At 42.5% G+C, this 14,406-nt stretch overlaps 1 protein-coding gene across 6 annotated transcripts in view; it reads right to left on the bottom strand.

Moving 5' to 3' along the window:
* Positions 1–14,406, bottom strand: part of AFF1 (ALF transcription elongation factor 1) — a 169,114-nt gene that overhangs the window by 88,666 nt on the left and 66,042 nt on the right. For all 6 annotated transcript variants that reach the window (XM_048848174.2, XM_048848176.2, XM_075127501.1 and 3 more), the window contains 2 exons: positions 3,887–4,007; positions 2,406–3,305 (listed from right to left, as the gene is read on the bottom strand). In XM_048848174.2, the coding sequence (XP_048704131.1) occupies positions 2,406–3,305; positions 3,887–4,007 (1,021 nt within the window). The remainder of the gene's footprint in view (positions 1–2,405; positions 3,306–3,886; positions 4,008–14,406) is intronic.

The following is a 14,406-nucleotide window of genomic DNA, read 5'->3' as shown; positions in this document are numbered from 1 at the left end:
CCAAAATTCATGGCTACGTAAAGTGCCAACATTTAAAAACTGCTAGCAACCCACTGCTCCCCTAAAACCATGATGTGAAGAAAATGAAATTATGATAATACTCTGCTTTACTTTTCACCCCGCAGCAAGAAATTTGGTTAGATGAAACATGAAACCCTGACCATTTTGCATTGCTTATTTTAAGACCAGATTTGCAGTATGGGAAATTCATTGCTTAAAAGAAAACAAGCAATCTTGGACCTGAGTGTCTTTTCACTACTGCTCATTAGTATCTATCAGTTTCCTCTAATTTTCCCCACAAGAAATGGGCTTAGATCACACCATATACTCAACAAAACACCCTGTAACATCCCTTTCCATCAAAGCCAGGCCCCAATCATCCTTTTGCCCTCTTGCTACAACATGGCAAAATGCCATTTGAAAAATAACACTTCAGTTCTCTTTTGTCAAACTGCCCTTCAGACAATACTGTGGGATAATTACACTGCGGAGCATGTGTTAGGACACTCTCAGAGCTGACAGCTACCTACAGCAAAGCTATCAAACATCTACCAGACACCCAAAACCACCCAGCTCATCTTTCATGGGCTCTGGGTCAGGGAGGAAATATGCAAATCTTCCCAGCAGAGGATCATTGTCATGAAAAATAGTTTTACAAAGATATTATAAAACATATTGAACAGGACACACACAGGAGTTTCTTCTCATTTAGAAACCCCTGTTGCCAATGACAACTTCAAATACAACTTCATCCACAGCACCTTCAAGAAACCCAAGACTTTTGTGGCTCAGGCAAAGGAGCCAAAACATACATGACATATCAACCACACTTTCATACAGTCAGCAAAAACAGATTCAGGGAACCAGAAATGAGACAACCTTTTCTGTGCAAGGCAAGAGTTAGAAAGACAAAGAGGAAAAAAAGAAAATCAAAATTCCCTCCTCCCTGTTTTTCAACTTCTGATTAAAAAAATTAAAATATAACATTGCCACTCCTTTGTTCTGAGCTTCCTTTCATGGGAAGTATACAAAATCCTCAGTTGTTTCCTCATAAACCCTGTTGCCTGGGGCAAAGTACTTAGTATTGCAGCAACCTTAACTTATGAATTATTCTGTTTTGCAGGCATTTAGCCCATTATCAACATTGCTGTATCTTATATGGTTGAAATGCATCATTCTGGAAAAGAGTTACTGGTTAAAAAGAGCAAGAAGGCCGCGTGAATGAAAACAGGCCAGTTTAAATATTGAGTCTAACTAAGAAAAGATGAGGAAGGGAGTGTTTGCATCAGAAGAGAACCACAAAAAGTGTTAGAAAAAAAAAGAAGAGGCAAGCAGACAATCTGAAGAGCTTCTGGTTTACATTAATCCATCCCTGGTAATGTATGGCTGAGATTTTCAAAACTGGCTTAGAGGAACTGTGTATTCTAATCACTTAGATGGCTTTGGAAACTTCAGCTTACACTTTAGTTAATAACACACTGATAGTCAAATAGCTGGCTAGTCAGTTTTCTTTTCTGCAGTGGAGGACGTAAACAACTCTTTCCCCTCCCCTCCAGCACCCACCTGGGACTCAGGCCATCTCCAATGTAGTGACTCAAGAAATGTGGTCATCACCTCATCTCCTGGGAGCATGATTTTTCACCGGCCTTTACCACAGAAAGTAACTGCAGCAGCATCACACCCAAACCTGAGGTTTAAGGAGCTGAAAACCTCCTCCAAAACAGCGAATACTTCTTAAAAACAAGTCACTGAGGCTATGGTTACGTTACAGTTTAAGCTTTGTTGCTGAGGGATGTGAATTAGCCACCCCCCTTAGCGACATAACTTATGGCAATTTTAGCACCGGTGTGAACAGCGCCATGTCAGCGGGAGAGCTTCTCACGGCGACATAGCCACTGCTGCTCAGGGGGTACTAGATAATTAGCAGACAGGAGAGCTCTCTCCTGTCAGCTTAGAGCATTGGTGCAGCTGTAAGTTCTCTCAAGTGGCCATAGCCTAAGGGGTGTATAAAAGCTATGTGCCATATTTTCCCCACCCAGCCACATGGTGCTCTCAAACCTCAGATCTCACACCACATCACAAAAAGCGTGTAACAATCAACCCTTCCAGCAGCCCCTTTCCCTCCAGCCTCTGCTTCCTTAAGTGTTCAGTTTAACAGGTTTCAGAGTAACAGCCGTGTTAGTCTGTATTCGCAAAAAGAAAAGGAGTACTTGTGGCACCTTAGAGACTAACAAATTTATTTGAGCACTGAATGCATCCGATGAAGTGAGCTGTAGCTCACGAAAACTTATCTCAAATAAACTGGTTAGTCTCTAAGGTGCCACAAGTCCTCCTCCTCTTTTTGTTCAGTTTAAGGCATTCTATTGGCAGCTCCTGCTCAGAAAAACAGCAGCAATTTCACTCACCTCAATGGGCTCAGAAGGTATTTTCAATTTGGATAGTTTGGCCTTGGCATTTGCTTTTAAATCTGCTATTTTCCCATAGGGTTGTCCAGGGTATTCCTCTGGAAGTGGCTTGAGCTCCGGTGACTCATTTGGCGCCTGATCTTGGCCATCCATTGGTCTGACGTATGCAGTAGGTTTCTGCTGCATTGCACTGTTTTTTGGCGGCAAGGCTGGAGGAAATGTCTGAGAAGATGGTTGGGCCAGATTAATGGCTGAACTGTCCCGGATTTCGTTATCATGCAATCCCGCCACAAAGTCCTGAGGCGATTTAATTGGATGGTAAGTCTGCCCGTGACTTTTGTTGTGGCTCTGTGACCTGGAATGGATATGCTGACTGGAATGTAGAGGTGACAGGGGTGCCACTGGAGAAGACAAAGAGGACAGTAAGGGAGAAAGCTCTGAGAGGGTGTCTTGCAGTTCATCAGCACCATCTTCATCAACACGTCTATCATTTTTCTTTTGGCGACCACCGGGATGGCTTTCTTGACCACTGCGTCCGTGTTCTGGGCCTTGGCTCTGACCACTGGACAAGCTGTGGCTTTTGGTGTGCAAACTTGCAGCTGGTTCCATTCTTGCTTGTGTCTTTGGGTAGCGGATGGAGTTACTAGCAGAGGGGGGAGCCAAACCAGGGGGTCCCATGGCCTGGTGGCGGGTGCTGTGCTGGAATGAGGTTGGTAATGTACTGCTGGTCTTCTCAGGAAAGAATGGGCGATCAGGCTTTCCCTGATGGATGAGAGGAACAATGCTCTTGGGTATCCCTATGAGATTCTGATGGGACTTGGTGCTGATTAGCTCCTTCACCTCTTCGTAATTGCCCAGCATGTTCTGAATTCGACTGGACAATTCATCTTCTTTGTTAGTCTGAAACAGGAAAGTAGAGAGGTGAAAATACAAGAGTTAGAAAAAGATAACCAAGATCCAGTTTCAAGAAAGGCATATTAATAAGTGGCTTACTTTCAGAAGAAACCGCTTTATCACAATTTTAGGGTACAGTTATACATGCTTTACTTTCCCTAGGTAGCACTTACTCATGTCTGCAGTCTCCCTGCCGTGAAAGAAGCTGCTTGAACGAGTGTTAATCAAACGTGAGTAAAGGGTGCAACCAGGACTTTAGCAGTTCCCCACATCACCAACCAACTACCTTGTTTCCTGTTGTACTTAGTGATGAATGGGTAGTCCTAATGAGTCACAAGTACTCACTGGCTGGCTCATGGAGACCATGAGGTCTCAAACTGGCCCTCCCCACTACATCATCAGCAGAGCTTCCCAGCTTAGCACTTTAGTAATATGCAAAGCGAAACACCTGGAGGTTGCATGTGCCTATTTCAGGGGTTGCAATGCTTATTGACAAGGTTCTGCTGTACATGTAGACATGTTGTAGTGCACACGAAGGTCACATCTCCTTCCGCCTCCCTCTCTGCAACACGATACATTATCAATACCTTGTAAGGTTCTGCAAAGAGGGGGGTATTTTCCGGGTATGTCTCTCTCTCCTGAAGAGCTTCCTGATTCCGTCTCTCTCTCTCTCTGATCCGGAGCAAATTTCTATCCTCATTGTACAAGCTTTCGGAGAGAGAAGGAAAAAAGTTTCGTTAGCATTTTACTTCCATCTAGCACTGTTGAAACAAGGGTCTGCACTGGACAAAAGCCATTTCCTCAGCTAACACCACACTTCCAACAAGCCAACTGAGTTTAAAATCAGAAAATCTATTGGACAATTGGACCGATCTATCAGTCAGATAAGGCAGTCAGCACATGGTGTGGAAAGAGCTCACACAGCAGATGTGTCAGTGTGTAGGCTACGCTGAAGAGTTTTATTCCTGACATCATACACCAAGGCGAGCAAATGGATTAATAACTTTATAAAGATGCTCAACTAGAGGAGATGTCAGCAAGGTTTCTGACAGCAGAGCTGTCATTCAAATTCAGAGGCAGCGGTCTACATGACAATTGCCATTTTGCCCCCTTCCATAGCAATAATTCTCCAAACCTGATTTGTTAAAATCCCAAACCTCCATTTATAAGCCCCTGGTTTTAAGGGATTATATTTCTTCTAGGCTGAACACTGCACATATCATCCTCTTGAAGAGGTGTAAATTTTAAATTAAATGCTTTATTTTCAATGAAATTTTTTTCCAAGCTGTTTATTTGGGAGGTCACGTAATCTGATGGAAGTATTCAAGCAAGAGGAGGGTTTAAGAATCAAGGGAACACTGACTAGAGCCACTCACAAACAGACAGAGAACAGGGAAGTCCCTTGACCTCTTTGTGCCTACTTCAATTCAGCTACAGAACCGTGACACATCCGCAAAAGGAAGACTTTGTAGAAAACCAGATGCAGTAATTGAGCTGCCCTTGACCAATGTTACTGAAAAATAAAAGAATCCATTGCTCTACTATGTATGTACGTTTTGTGAGAGAAAGTCTGTGTGAGTTCCACCCTTCCTTTCTCATGGCCTACTGCACACGCACAGTGATTACATTCCTCTTGACATGATAGGCCACAATGGTGTCCCAATATTAAAATATCAATGATAACTCTCCCCCGAACCCCTCGCATTGAAAAGTTTTAGACATACCCAAAAGAAAGGCAGAGGCCTGTCTTGGCACAGGAGTCAGTTCACTCAGGATGGATTTCGGATATTTTCTCAATTCTGTGCTAGTCCATGACACATTTTATCATACAAATGTGATGATAAAACACTGTTTGATTGTAAAGATCATATTTTGCTCTAACAGTTCACCCAGCAGTCTGTCCACTGCTGGCAGGGTATCTGAGACTGTTCAACTTTTGGGATATGATGCTATCCAATGGCAAACTTCCAGATAAATGAGTACAGCCAGTACGTACTTATGACATTATGGAAAATTAATGTGCCATGTGCAATTTATGTTAGCCATATGCAAATTTTAAAAATAATTTTCATCTTTATTATTCCTTTTTTTTTTCCAAATGTAGCAAAGCATGAATTCCCAATGAGTAGCACTGTACACATATGCCAGATTTGAAAGGCGCACAGTCAATTACAGGAAAAAAAAAACCTCTTTATGAAACATGTTCATGTACTATTGTTACAGGTAAGATGTAGCTGAAATAGTAAGGTTTTTTCAGTTTGTTTACTTTGTGTACTTAACAGCACTGTGTGTGTCGTGAGGTTCACTTATTCCTGTGTACAGTCAGTTAGCTAGTCAGTTTCTCCAAGTGATTTTGTTGTTGTTTTGGAAGGGAAGGGAGAAAGGAAGAGAGTTCACACAGCAAATAAGGTGGAGGGGTTTTGTTGGGGTGTTTCCCCGCCCCCCATCTTTTGTTTTTTAAATAGAAACGTGTGATTGTAAAAGTCACAAATACTGACACAGGGAATCTGGGCCAGATTTAGTACCTGAAACTAGTTTTGCCTCCTTTTTTAAAAAAAAAATGTAATAGATTAAAGTTGACAATGAACCTTGAAGTTTTAAGGATGCTGCTATTTGAATGATCTGGAAAGGGTTTTTTTAAAAACATGGAACAGCATTTTCCCCACATTCTAGTAAGCAAAAATGGTTTAATACATTTCCTTTGAAAACTTTGCAAGAGTCACTTCACGATTGAGAACAAACATGGAAAAGGTCAGGCCAAAAGGTTTTTTTTTTTTTTCAGAAAAAGTTAATAGCACGAACATCAGATCTTAGAATGGACGGGCCCTCCCACTCTTCACTACAGAGTCTCTTTCACAACACTGCTCATATTATACAGATGCACAATGTCCTCTATTGGGGGCACCATATAATTCCTTGGCAGGAAAACAGAATCCAATATATCTTTTTGATCTCCGATTTAGGGTGACCAGGTGTCTGGAACACCCAGTCGAAAAGGGATCCTGCCAGGCCAACCCTCAACATAGGAGGTAGGAGCGGGAGAAGGGACATGCCACTGCTTCCGTCCCCCAGGCCCCAACCCCCCGCCCCAGCCCTGATCCCCCTCCTGCCCTCCGAATCCCGCAGTCCCAGCCCGGAGCACCCTCCTACACCCCAAACCCCTCATCCAAAGCCCTACCCCAGAGTCTACACCCCCAGCCAGAGCCCTCACACCCCCTGCATCCCAACCCCAGCCCAGAGCCCCCTACCGCATTCTGAACTCCTTATTTCTGGCTGCAACCCCAGCTGGAGCCCTCACCCCCTCCTGCACCCCAGCTCCCTGAGCCAGCCCGGTGAAAATGAGTGAGTGAGTGAGGGAGGGTGGGGAGAGCGAGCGACAGAGGGAGTGGGGATGGCATGAGCAGGGGCGGGGTCTTGGATAAAGACTTGACAAAGCCCTGGCTGGGATGATTTAACTGGGAATTGGTCCTGCTTTGAGCAGGGGGTTGGACTAGATGACCTTCTGGGGTCCCTTCCAACCCTTATATTCTATGATTCTATGATTCTATAAGGGGCAGGGCATGGGTGGGGCCTCAGAGGAGGGGCAGGGCAAGGGTGCTCGGTTTTGAGCAAGTAGAAAGTTTGCAATCCTACTCTGGTTACGCTATTCAACAAACAGAAGCTTAAAGCTCCTAAACCCATACTCAGGCCCCATAATAAGTGGCCTTGTTTTAAAAAACACTGAGCATCCTGTATTTCCCGTTCAAGTCAGGATTAATACTGGGCACTCAGTATTTTTAAAACCAGACCACCTACCCAGGTGTCTAAATATAGATTTAGGAGCCTAACTTTAGATGCCTATTTTTTTAAAAAAGAGTCTTTGCCTACAATCCTAAAGTAGAGAGGTGCATGTATGTTTTTAGACTAAAGTTTAACCTCTCAATCCCACCTTTCTCCTCTGCTGACCACAATATTGTTAACTACCATGAAACCATACTGCATGCTGGTAATAAAACTCTGGAGGAGGCTAGACAGCCTGGGGGAGCTGAAAACATTTTCTGTCACCTAGCCAGCCAAGCTATAAAACATCATGTGTAAGACAACTTGAGAACATACTGTTCTTTTTTTCATTTTAAGTGAGGAAACAGGGAGAAATATTTTCCAGCTAGAGAAAGTTATCTACATTTTGAACTTCAATTTCGATTACACGTTCTCTCTTCAGAGAGATATGCTCTAGAAATTATTTTGTGGAAGTTCTGTGGCCTGTGATATACTGGAGGTCAGACTAGATTATCATAATGCCTTCTGGACTTGGAATCTATAAGCGTAAATTGCAGTCACATCCTGAAGTATTATTTACTTTTGTCCCAACTTCCATCATTACAAAGAGATGTAGGTAAAACTAAGGGTGTGGAACTTCTCTCATCTCACGCCAATATCACGTTTCCAAAGTATTTCCCTCACAGTTCCCGTAAGTATAAACTCACTTTCCCAGTCACATTGTACAAGAACTGATAGAAGACCCTTCATCATTCATTGGGCATTTGAGGAATGAGCATGAAATAGAAAATTCATCAGCTTCCTCACTTGAGACCAGATTTAGCTTCTTTGACTTTAAGTGGGGAAAACACTTCAAAAAGACCAAGATTTCCCCTCTCACTTTGCTGTGATCTTTATGCACTGACACCCAGACTGCCATTGTAGATGTACTGAATTCTGAGCATTTAAAAAAAATTAACACCATAATGATTGTTTTATTTTACAATTATGGCTGAACTAATTCTCATGAAGGCAATGACAGCACAGGCTAGAGCAGGGGTTCTCAAACTGGGAGTGAGGACCCCTCAGGGGGTCACAAGGTTATTACATGGGGGGGTCGCGAGCTGTCAACCTCCACCCCAAACCCCGCTTTCCAGCATTTATAACGTGTTAAATATATTAAAGTGTTTTTAATGAATAAAGGGGGTTGCATTCAGAGGCTTGCTGCGCGAAAGGGGTCACCAGTACAAAAGTCTGAGAACTCCTGGGCTAGAGCAAAGTGTACGCAGGTGTTGTGCAAGCTTCCCCTACAAAAGAAGTTTGCCAATGTTAATTAGAGATACTGCAACATTTTTCCAGCTCCAGACCTAGGGCTCTCCTGAGAGCGGCCACTGAGCTGGTACAACTTTATGTAGAAGGAATAGATCATGCCAAGCAAATACCGTTTAAAATATTAATCTAAACAACATGAGACAATCTGCCAAATCTTGATTTTTAAGGATAACAGATATTTACTTGCTTGCTTGTTTCCAAGAGAATAAAGTACAAAAATACAGAGGCAAAACCCAAAACCATTTAAAGAATGCTGTCAACATTATTAGATTTAGAATAAACCACCCATTCCTCACACAAACCCCTCCCTAACATTTTAAAAAAAACCTTAGTTACTCTTATTTTAAAGGGGGAATCATTTGAAAAATAAAAAGGTATTATGCACCATTATTCAGGATGAGAACAAGCCTTTACTCAAAATGGAGCACGTGTAAGATATGCATTTGAAACATTTTGGGATATTTAGTTAATAAAAATAATTGCAAGAAGTAAGATAGTTTTAAAGACACATATATTGCCCTCTATCAACACATATACAGACAGGAATAGGATGCATATGAAACGTTAGGGAAGGATGGTGTTTTGTAAGATTTCTGATGATGTTTTACGGGATCCTCCATTTCTCTCCCAACCAACTCCTTCAACTAGTATATGCCAGCAATTAACACACTAACTGCTGGTAATCCATATTTTAATGCATGAAAATGTGTCTAACAAGACATGAAGATTTAAGATGTGTATTCTTTATTGGACTAGCATATTGCAGGTGCTCTTCTGAAGGAGAAAGAACTCCTTTATTAAGTCTCTCTCTCTCTCTCGTTATCTGCAGTAATTTGTTCTTTACTTCAAATGATACTGAGGGTTTTCCCCCAAAAAATATGGTTTCTGACTCAAGGATCTATCAACCCTTGGTTAACGAGAAGCTGGCATGATAGATGTAGCAATTTTCTGCAATATCGCTGACAAACCTTACTGAATTAAATTGAAGTATCTTTGGAGTCTATTGTATTAAATGCAAATGTATTATTATGGGCCTGGACTCTATGTAACCTATTGTGGGAAGATGTGATCTAAACCCTGGAAGGTGTTATGAATTCCAAAGGACTGTATTGAACAATGTGCCGGATAAGAATGCACTTTTGGGACAAACAGTATCAAGTGGTTTGCCTGGGGAATGTCTAGGGGGAGGTGAAAGCAAATTACCTACCTCTGATTATGCAAAAACTGGCCTTCTGAAGCTACGCCCTGAGGAGAGAACCACTGGCTATTGATTACCTGTTCCTCGAGTCTCAAGATCAAAGGCCCAAGCTGTATAAAGGAAAGACTGAACTATGAACAGGTGGGATAGTTCTGAGCTAAGACGGTTATGAACTTGTGACCACAGAAAAACCCCTTTTTGTGGGGTATGAATGATTGACTCCTACCAGAGCCCTTGTTGGAATTGGGGGTGATCTCTGGTAAGCTTATCATCATGTGTGTAGATTACTTTATTATTTTAATATGTTTTCTCTGTAATGCTTTCACCTTAAGAATAAATCCACTTCTTAGAAAGAGCTATGTGGTAACCTGAAACTGCCAAGAGAAAGCAAAGCGCAGATGCTGACCTATTTCAGTGGTCTAGGTTGCTGGCAATATCACAGTATGGCAGGGCACGATGCAGCCTGGAAAATCCCCAGTCAGGAGAGAGAGAGACACAGGTCTCTACCCAAGACAGGCGACAGCTGAGGAGCGGGAAGCCTAGAGTGGGTGCCCTTGAGGGACCACAGAGGGAAAACACAGGTGCAACTGCCCTGAACTGTGAGAGCTGGCATCTTGCCATCCCTTCAGGCAGCTTTGACAGTTATCTGTGAAGACCCAAATAACTCCTTGCTTGCTTAGTTTTTAAAAGTAAACTAAACTCTCTGTCTTTTCAGTCTTTTTGCATTAGTTATGTACTCAACTGCATGGTGTAGATAAATGTCCTTTAAAATGTCTGCCTGTAATGTTTTGGATGGCTTCAGTTAACATCCTGGGTATTTTTTCCAAATGCAAAATGAGCCAGTTTTCCTTTAGGGAAAAAACGTGGTGAGACAACCTGATCACATTTTCATGGATTGCATCTTTGTGCAAACAGAGATGTCATGTACTGTCAGTGCAAACCTGGGTGGGCCTGGCTGGGGAGGACAACAGGCACATGTTATGGCTAGAGAGCCAGCAGGTTGTTCTGATTATTCTGCTATAAAAGAGACGTCTGAACACATGCTTACACACACACAAAACATCTTTAGCAATAAACTAAAGTTGAAGAGCATTAGTTATAATCTATGAACATTTAAAATTGTGATTTTATTGATATGAAAACCACTACCAGCCTGTAAATCTCTCCCTACTTGACTCAGCTGTGAAGGAAATAAAAATATATATTCTGCTTAAGATCACTGATCATTTTAAATTAAGAAATGAGGTCTAAGAAAAACGTGGAGCTTGTTTTTGTTGAATGATCATAGATCACACTTCTGTTGCTTCCCACAAACTGAACCAAAGAAAAGCAATAAAATGTTATGACGGTGCATGTAGCTCTTCTGATGTGTTATGTATATGTAATTTTATCAAATCACTTATGTTTCAGAGCACTAGACACTGGCTGATTCACTTCTTTGTTACTAGGAGCTTGACAAAAAGCCCAATGACGTCACTAGAAATATGTTTATCCGCTTCAGTGGGCTTTGGATCAGGCCCTAAGTGAGAATTCTTCAGACTTGCATTGTAGATAAGATCTTAGGTACATGTAGATCCAGGTGGGCAAACTACGGCTCGCAGGTCACATCCAGCCCGCCAGTCAATTTAAGCCGGCCCTTGAGGTCCCACCAGGGAGCGGGGTTTGGGGCTTGCCCCACTCCCACACGCCAGCCGGAGAGCAGGGTCAGAGACCACTCCGCACGCACACGTGTGCCACAGCTCCCGGAAGCAGCGGCATGTCCCCACTCTGGGTCCTCCTATGCAGCTCCCAGCCAATGCGGGGCTGCGCCTACGGACAGGGCAGGGCGCAGAGCCGCCTGGCCATTCCTCCACATAGGAGACCGAGGGGGAGTCGGGGGGTGGGGAGGAAAGAACATGCTGCTGCTTCCGGAGTTGCTTGAGATAAGCTCTGCCCGAAGCCTGCAACCCTGAGCCCCTCCCACGCCCCAACCCCATTCCCTATCCCACCTTCCGAACCCCTCGATCCCAGCCCAGAGCTCCCTCCTGCACCCCAAACCCCTCATCCCCAGCCCCACCCCAGAGCTGCACCTCCAGCCGGAAGGGCTCCTCTCCTTCCCTCCACAGCCCAACCCCCTGCCCCAGGCCAGAGCCCCCTCCCGCACCCTGAATTCCTCATTTCTGGCCCCACCCCAGAGCCTGCATTCCCAACCAGAGCCCTCACCCCCTCCCACACCTCAATCCCAATTCCATGGGCATTCATGGCCTGCCATACAATTTCCATACCCAGATGTGGCCCTCAGACCAAAAAGTTTGCCCACCCCGATGTAGAGGAACCTCAAGCAGACCACAGGAGAATCCTGGCTTGTATACTGTACGGCAATTCAGAGGGTCTGTGTTCTGATACATGTGCATTAAACATGAGTCTTTCAAAAATGTCTCAAATGAAGTTAAGAGCATTTTGTAAATAAACATAAAGCCAAATGTACATTTCATCTCTACCACAGCCACCTTTTATTGGTAATATCATAAAATAAAGTAAAAATAAAAACATTAAAAAGCACACACCAAGACAAAAAAGTTTTCAAAAGGGATGTTGAAAATTCATAAGACTGACATTAAGATGGGGGGGGGGGAGTTAGAGTTATTTTCATTTCCCCTCTTAAAATATAATCTACAGTCACCAGTGAGTTGTCAATGTTCAGCATTTAAAAATTTCAGACCTAGAATGTGATATTGTACGATTAACAAATTACATACTTAGAAATTAATGGTTTAAAAAAAGAGCAGAAAGCAGAAACAATGAAAAGCTAACAAAATAAAGCATACAATTTATGATACTGTAAATTGCGTTCTACTAAATATGTAGTGTGACATCCAAGTGGATTTGGCATATATTTCTGTCATTCCCAGAAGGGAAAATAGAATTCCATATTCCAATAAAGTTGCTTTCCTCATACATTCAGGAGGTATTTAAATGAAGAAAAAACCTCCACTTTCTGCCTCCATTCACACTTGTTATAACCTCCTAATTAAAAAGAGCATCAATTCCTTCCCATCTGCATACTGATACTGAGTGTAAAACAGCATCTTAAATTCTGCTTGTTGTAAAAAAAACACCTGTAATGTGTCTAAAGACCTTTTCTGTCTCTGAACCTTCCCTGCCGCCCACCCATGAATCAAAAGAAAAAAGAAAACAAAAAGTCAAACACAAAGATACAGTGAGGAAGAAAGGAAAAAAACCCAAACTAAGTTTTTGTGATGACACCAGTTCCAGCAGAACACAAACATGTCTGCTCTGGAATAGTCTGGCTGATGCAAGTATTCTCACATGTACTTGTCTACCAGGATCTGCTAAATGAGGTTTCAGAGTAGCAGCCGTGTTAGTCTGTATTTGCAAAAAGAAAAGGAGTACTTGTGGCTCTCTAGAGACTAGCAAACTTATTTGAGCATAAGCTTTCGTGAGCTACAGCTCAGCTCACGAAAGCTTATGCTCAAATAAATTTGTTAGTCTCTAAGGTGCCACAAGTCCTCCTTTTCTTTTTAAATGAGGTTAGTCATGCATTATTACTAAATGCCATTTAATGCTGTCATGGAAACTATTGGCCCAGACTGTTGACTAGGGACAGCTGACTACCCACTTTTTCCTGTGGACTCTGATTTGCTTTTTACTGAACCTGATCTACTCTCTTACTCACTTTTTAAACCAATCCACCAACCCTCACTCAGGGTTAACAAAGGCGTATTTTCCTCTCATTTAAGTGCACAAAAGGAAATACATTTTTAAAAGAGAAGAGGCTCGGTGAGTTGTATCCATTAGCTTCAAGTTTGGAATTTTCCAACTACATGGCCAATTAGAAGTAAGGTCTCCTCTATCCACAAACTAGAGGCAAAAACTAAGATTGATTATAATTAACACCCTTATCTATTTCTGTGCACATCTGTGGACATTATTTCAGACTAAGAACACCCTATTTCAAATTAAATTAAGTCTCTGTTGTACCAAATTCTGATAAAATCGAAAAAGAGAGCATACTCTAAATCCAAAATAAGAGCATTCACACTGATTTACACAGAAATAATTAAAGGTGTGAATTAAAACAACATAGTTATTTTGATTCCAGTTCATATGTAGAGAAATAGTTAGGTCAAAATTTTCAAGAATGATTATTGGAGCTCAATTTGAGACCTTTTTAAAAGGTGCTTGATTTTCATAAAGCACCAAGGACCTAGCCTTTGATAATCAAATCCTTCAAAAAAAGATATTTTGATTAGGGCACCTGAAAATTACTAATCAGTTTTGAAAATGTTGGCATTAAGACTGCAAGACATGGGCTTGTAGACTCTGTTTTCTGAGCTTGCACTTGAGCGTCCACGCTGCGTTGTAAACCTAGGCTTACAATTGCTGCACCCCAGTCTAACAGCATGCATCCAATGAAGTAGGCTGTAGCCCACGAAAGCTTATGTTCAAATAAATTTGTTAGCCTCTAAGGTGCCACAAGGATGCCTCGTTCTTTTAGCCATGCTAATGTGTCCATACGGCGCTGGGCAGACCTTCTGACTCAAGTCTGCAGCTTGAGCTGTGCTCATAGTGTAAAATGACAGCACTTGGACCGAAGTCTCAGCTCAACTCAGGCCCTAAGACCTGGGTCCTGAGTGCTTACTGACCCGAGTCAAACTGACTTGCATGTGAACAGAGGGAGGGCTTGGGCTCCAACTTAAGTCAGAGCCTGGGCTTCATGTGCAGTGTGGATATACCCAGAGAGACCATAAATTCTACTACCGTGAGGCAACACTGGGAGCTGGTGACCCCACATACATTCCTAATTCTAGACAGAGGGACATACCTGACACAGTCAGT

This window comes from Caretta caretta, chromosome 4 (assembly GCF_965140235.1).
Source record: "Caretta caretta isolate rCarCar2 chromosome 4, rCarCar1.hap1, whole genome shotgun sequence".
NCBI classification, from domain to species: Eukaryota; Metazoa; Chordata; order Testudines; family Cheloniidae; genus Caretta; species Caretta caretta.
This window is presented reverse-complemented; position numbering and strand designations above follow the sequence as displayed.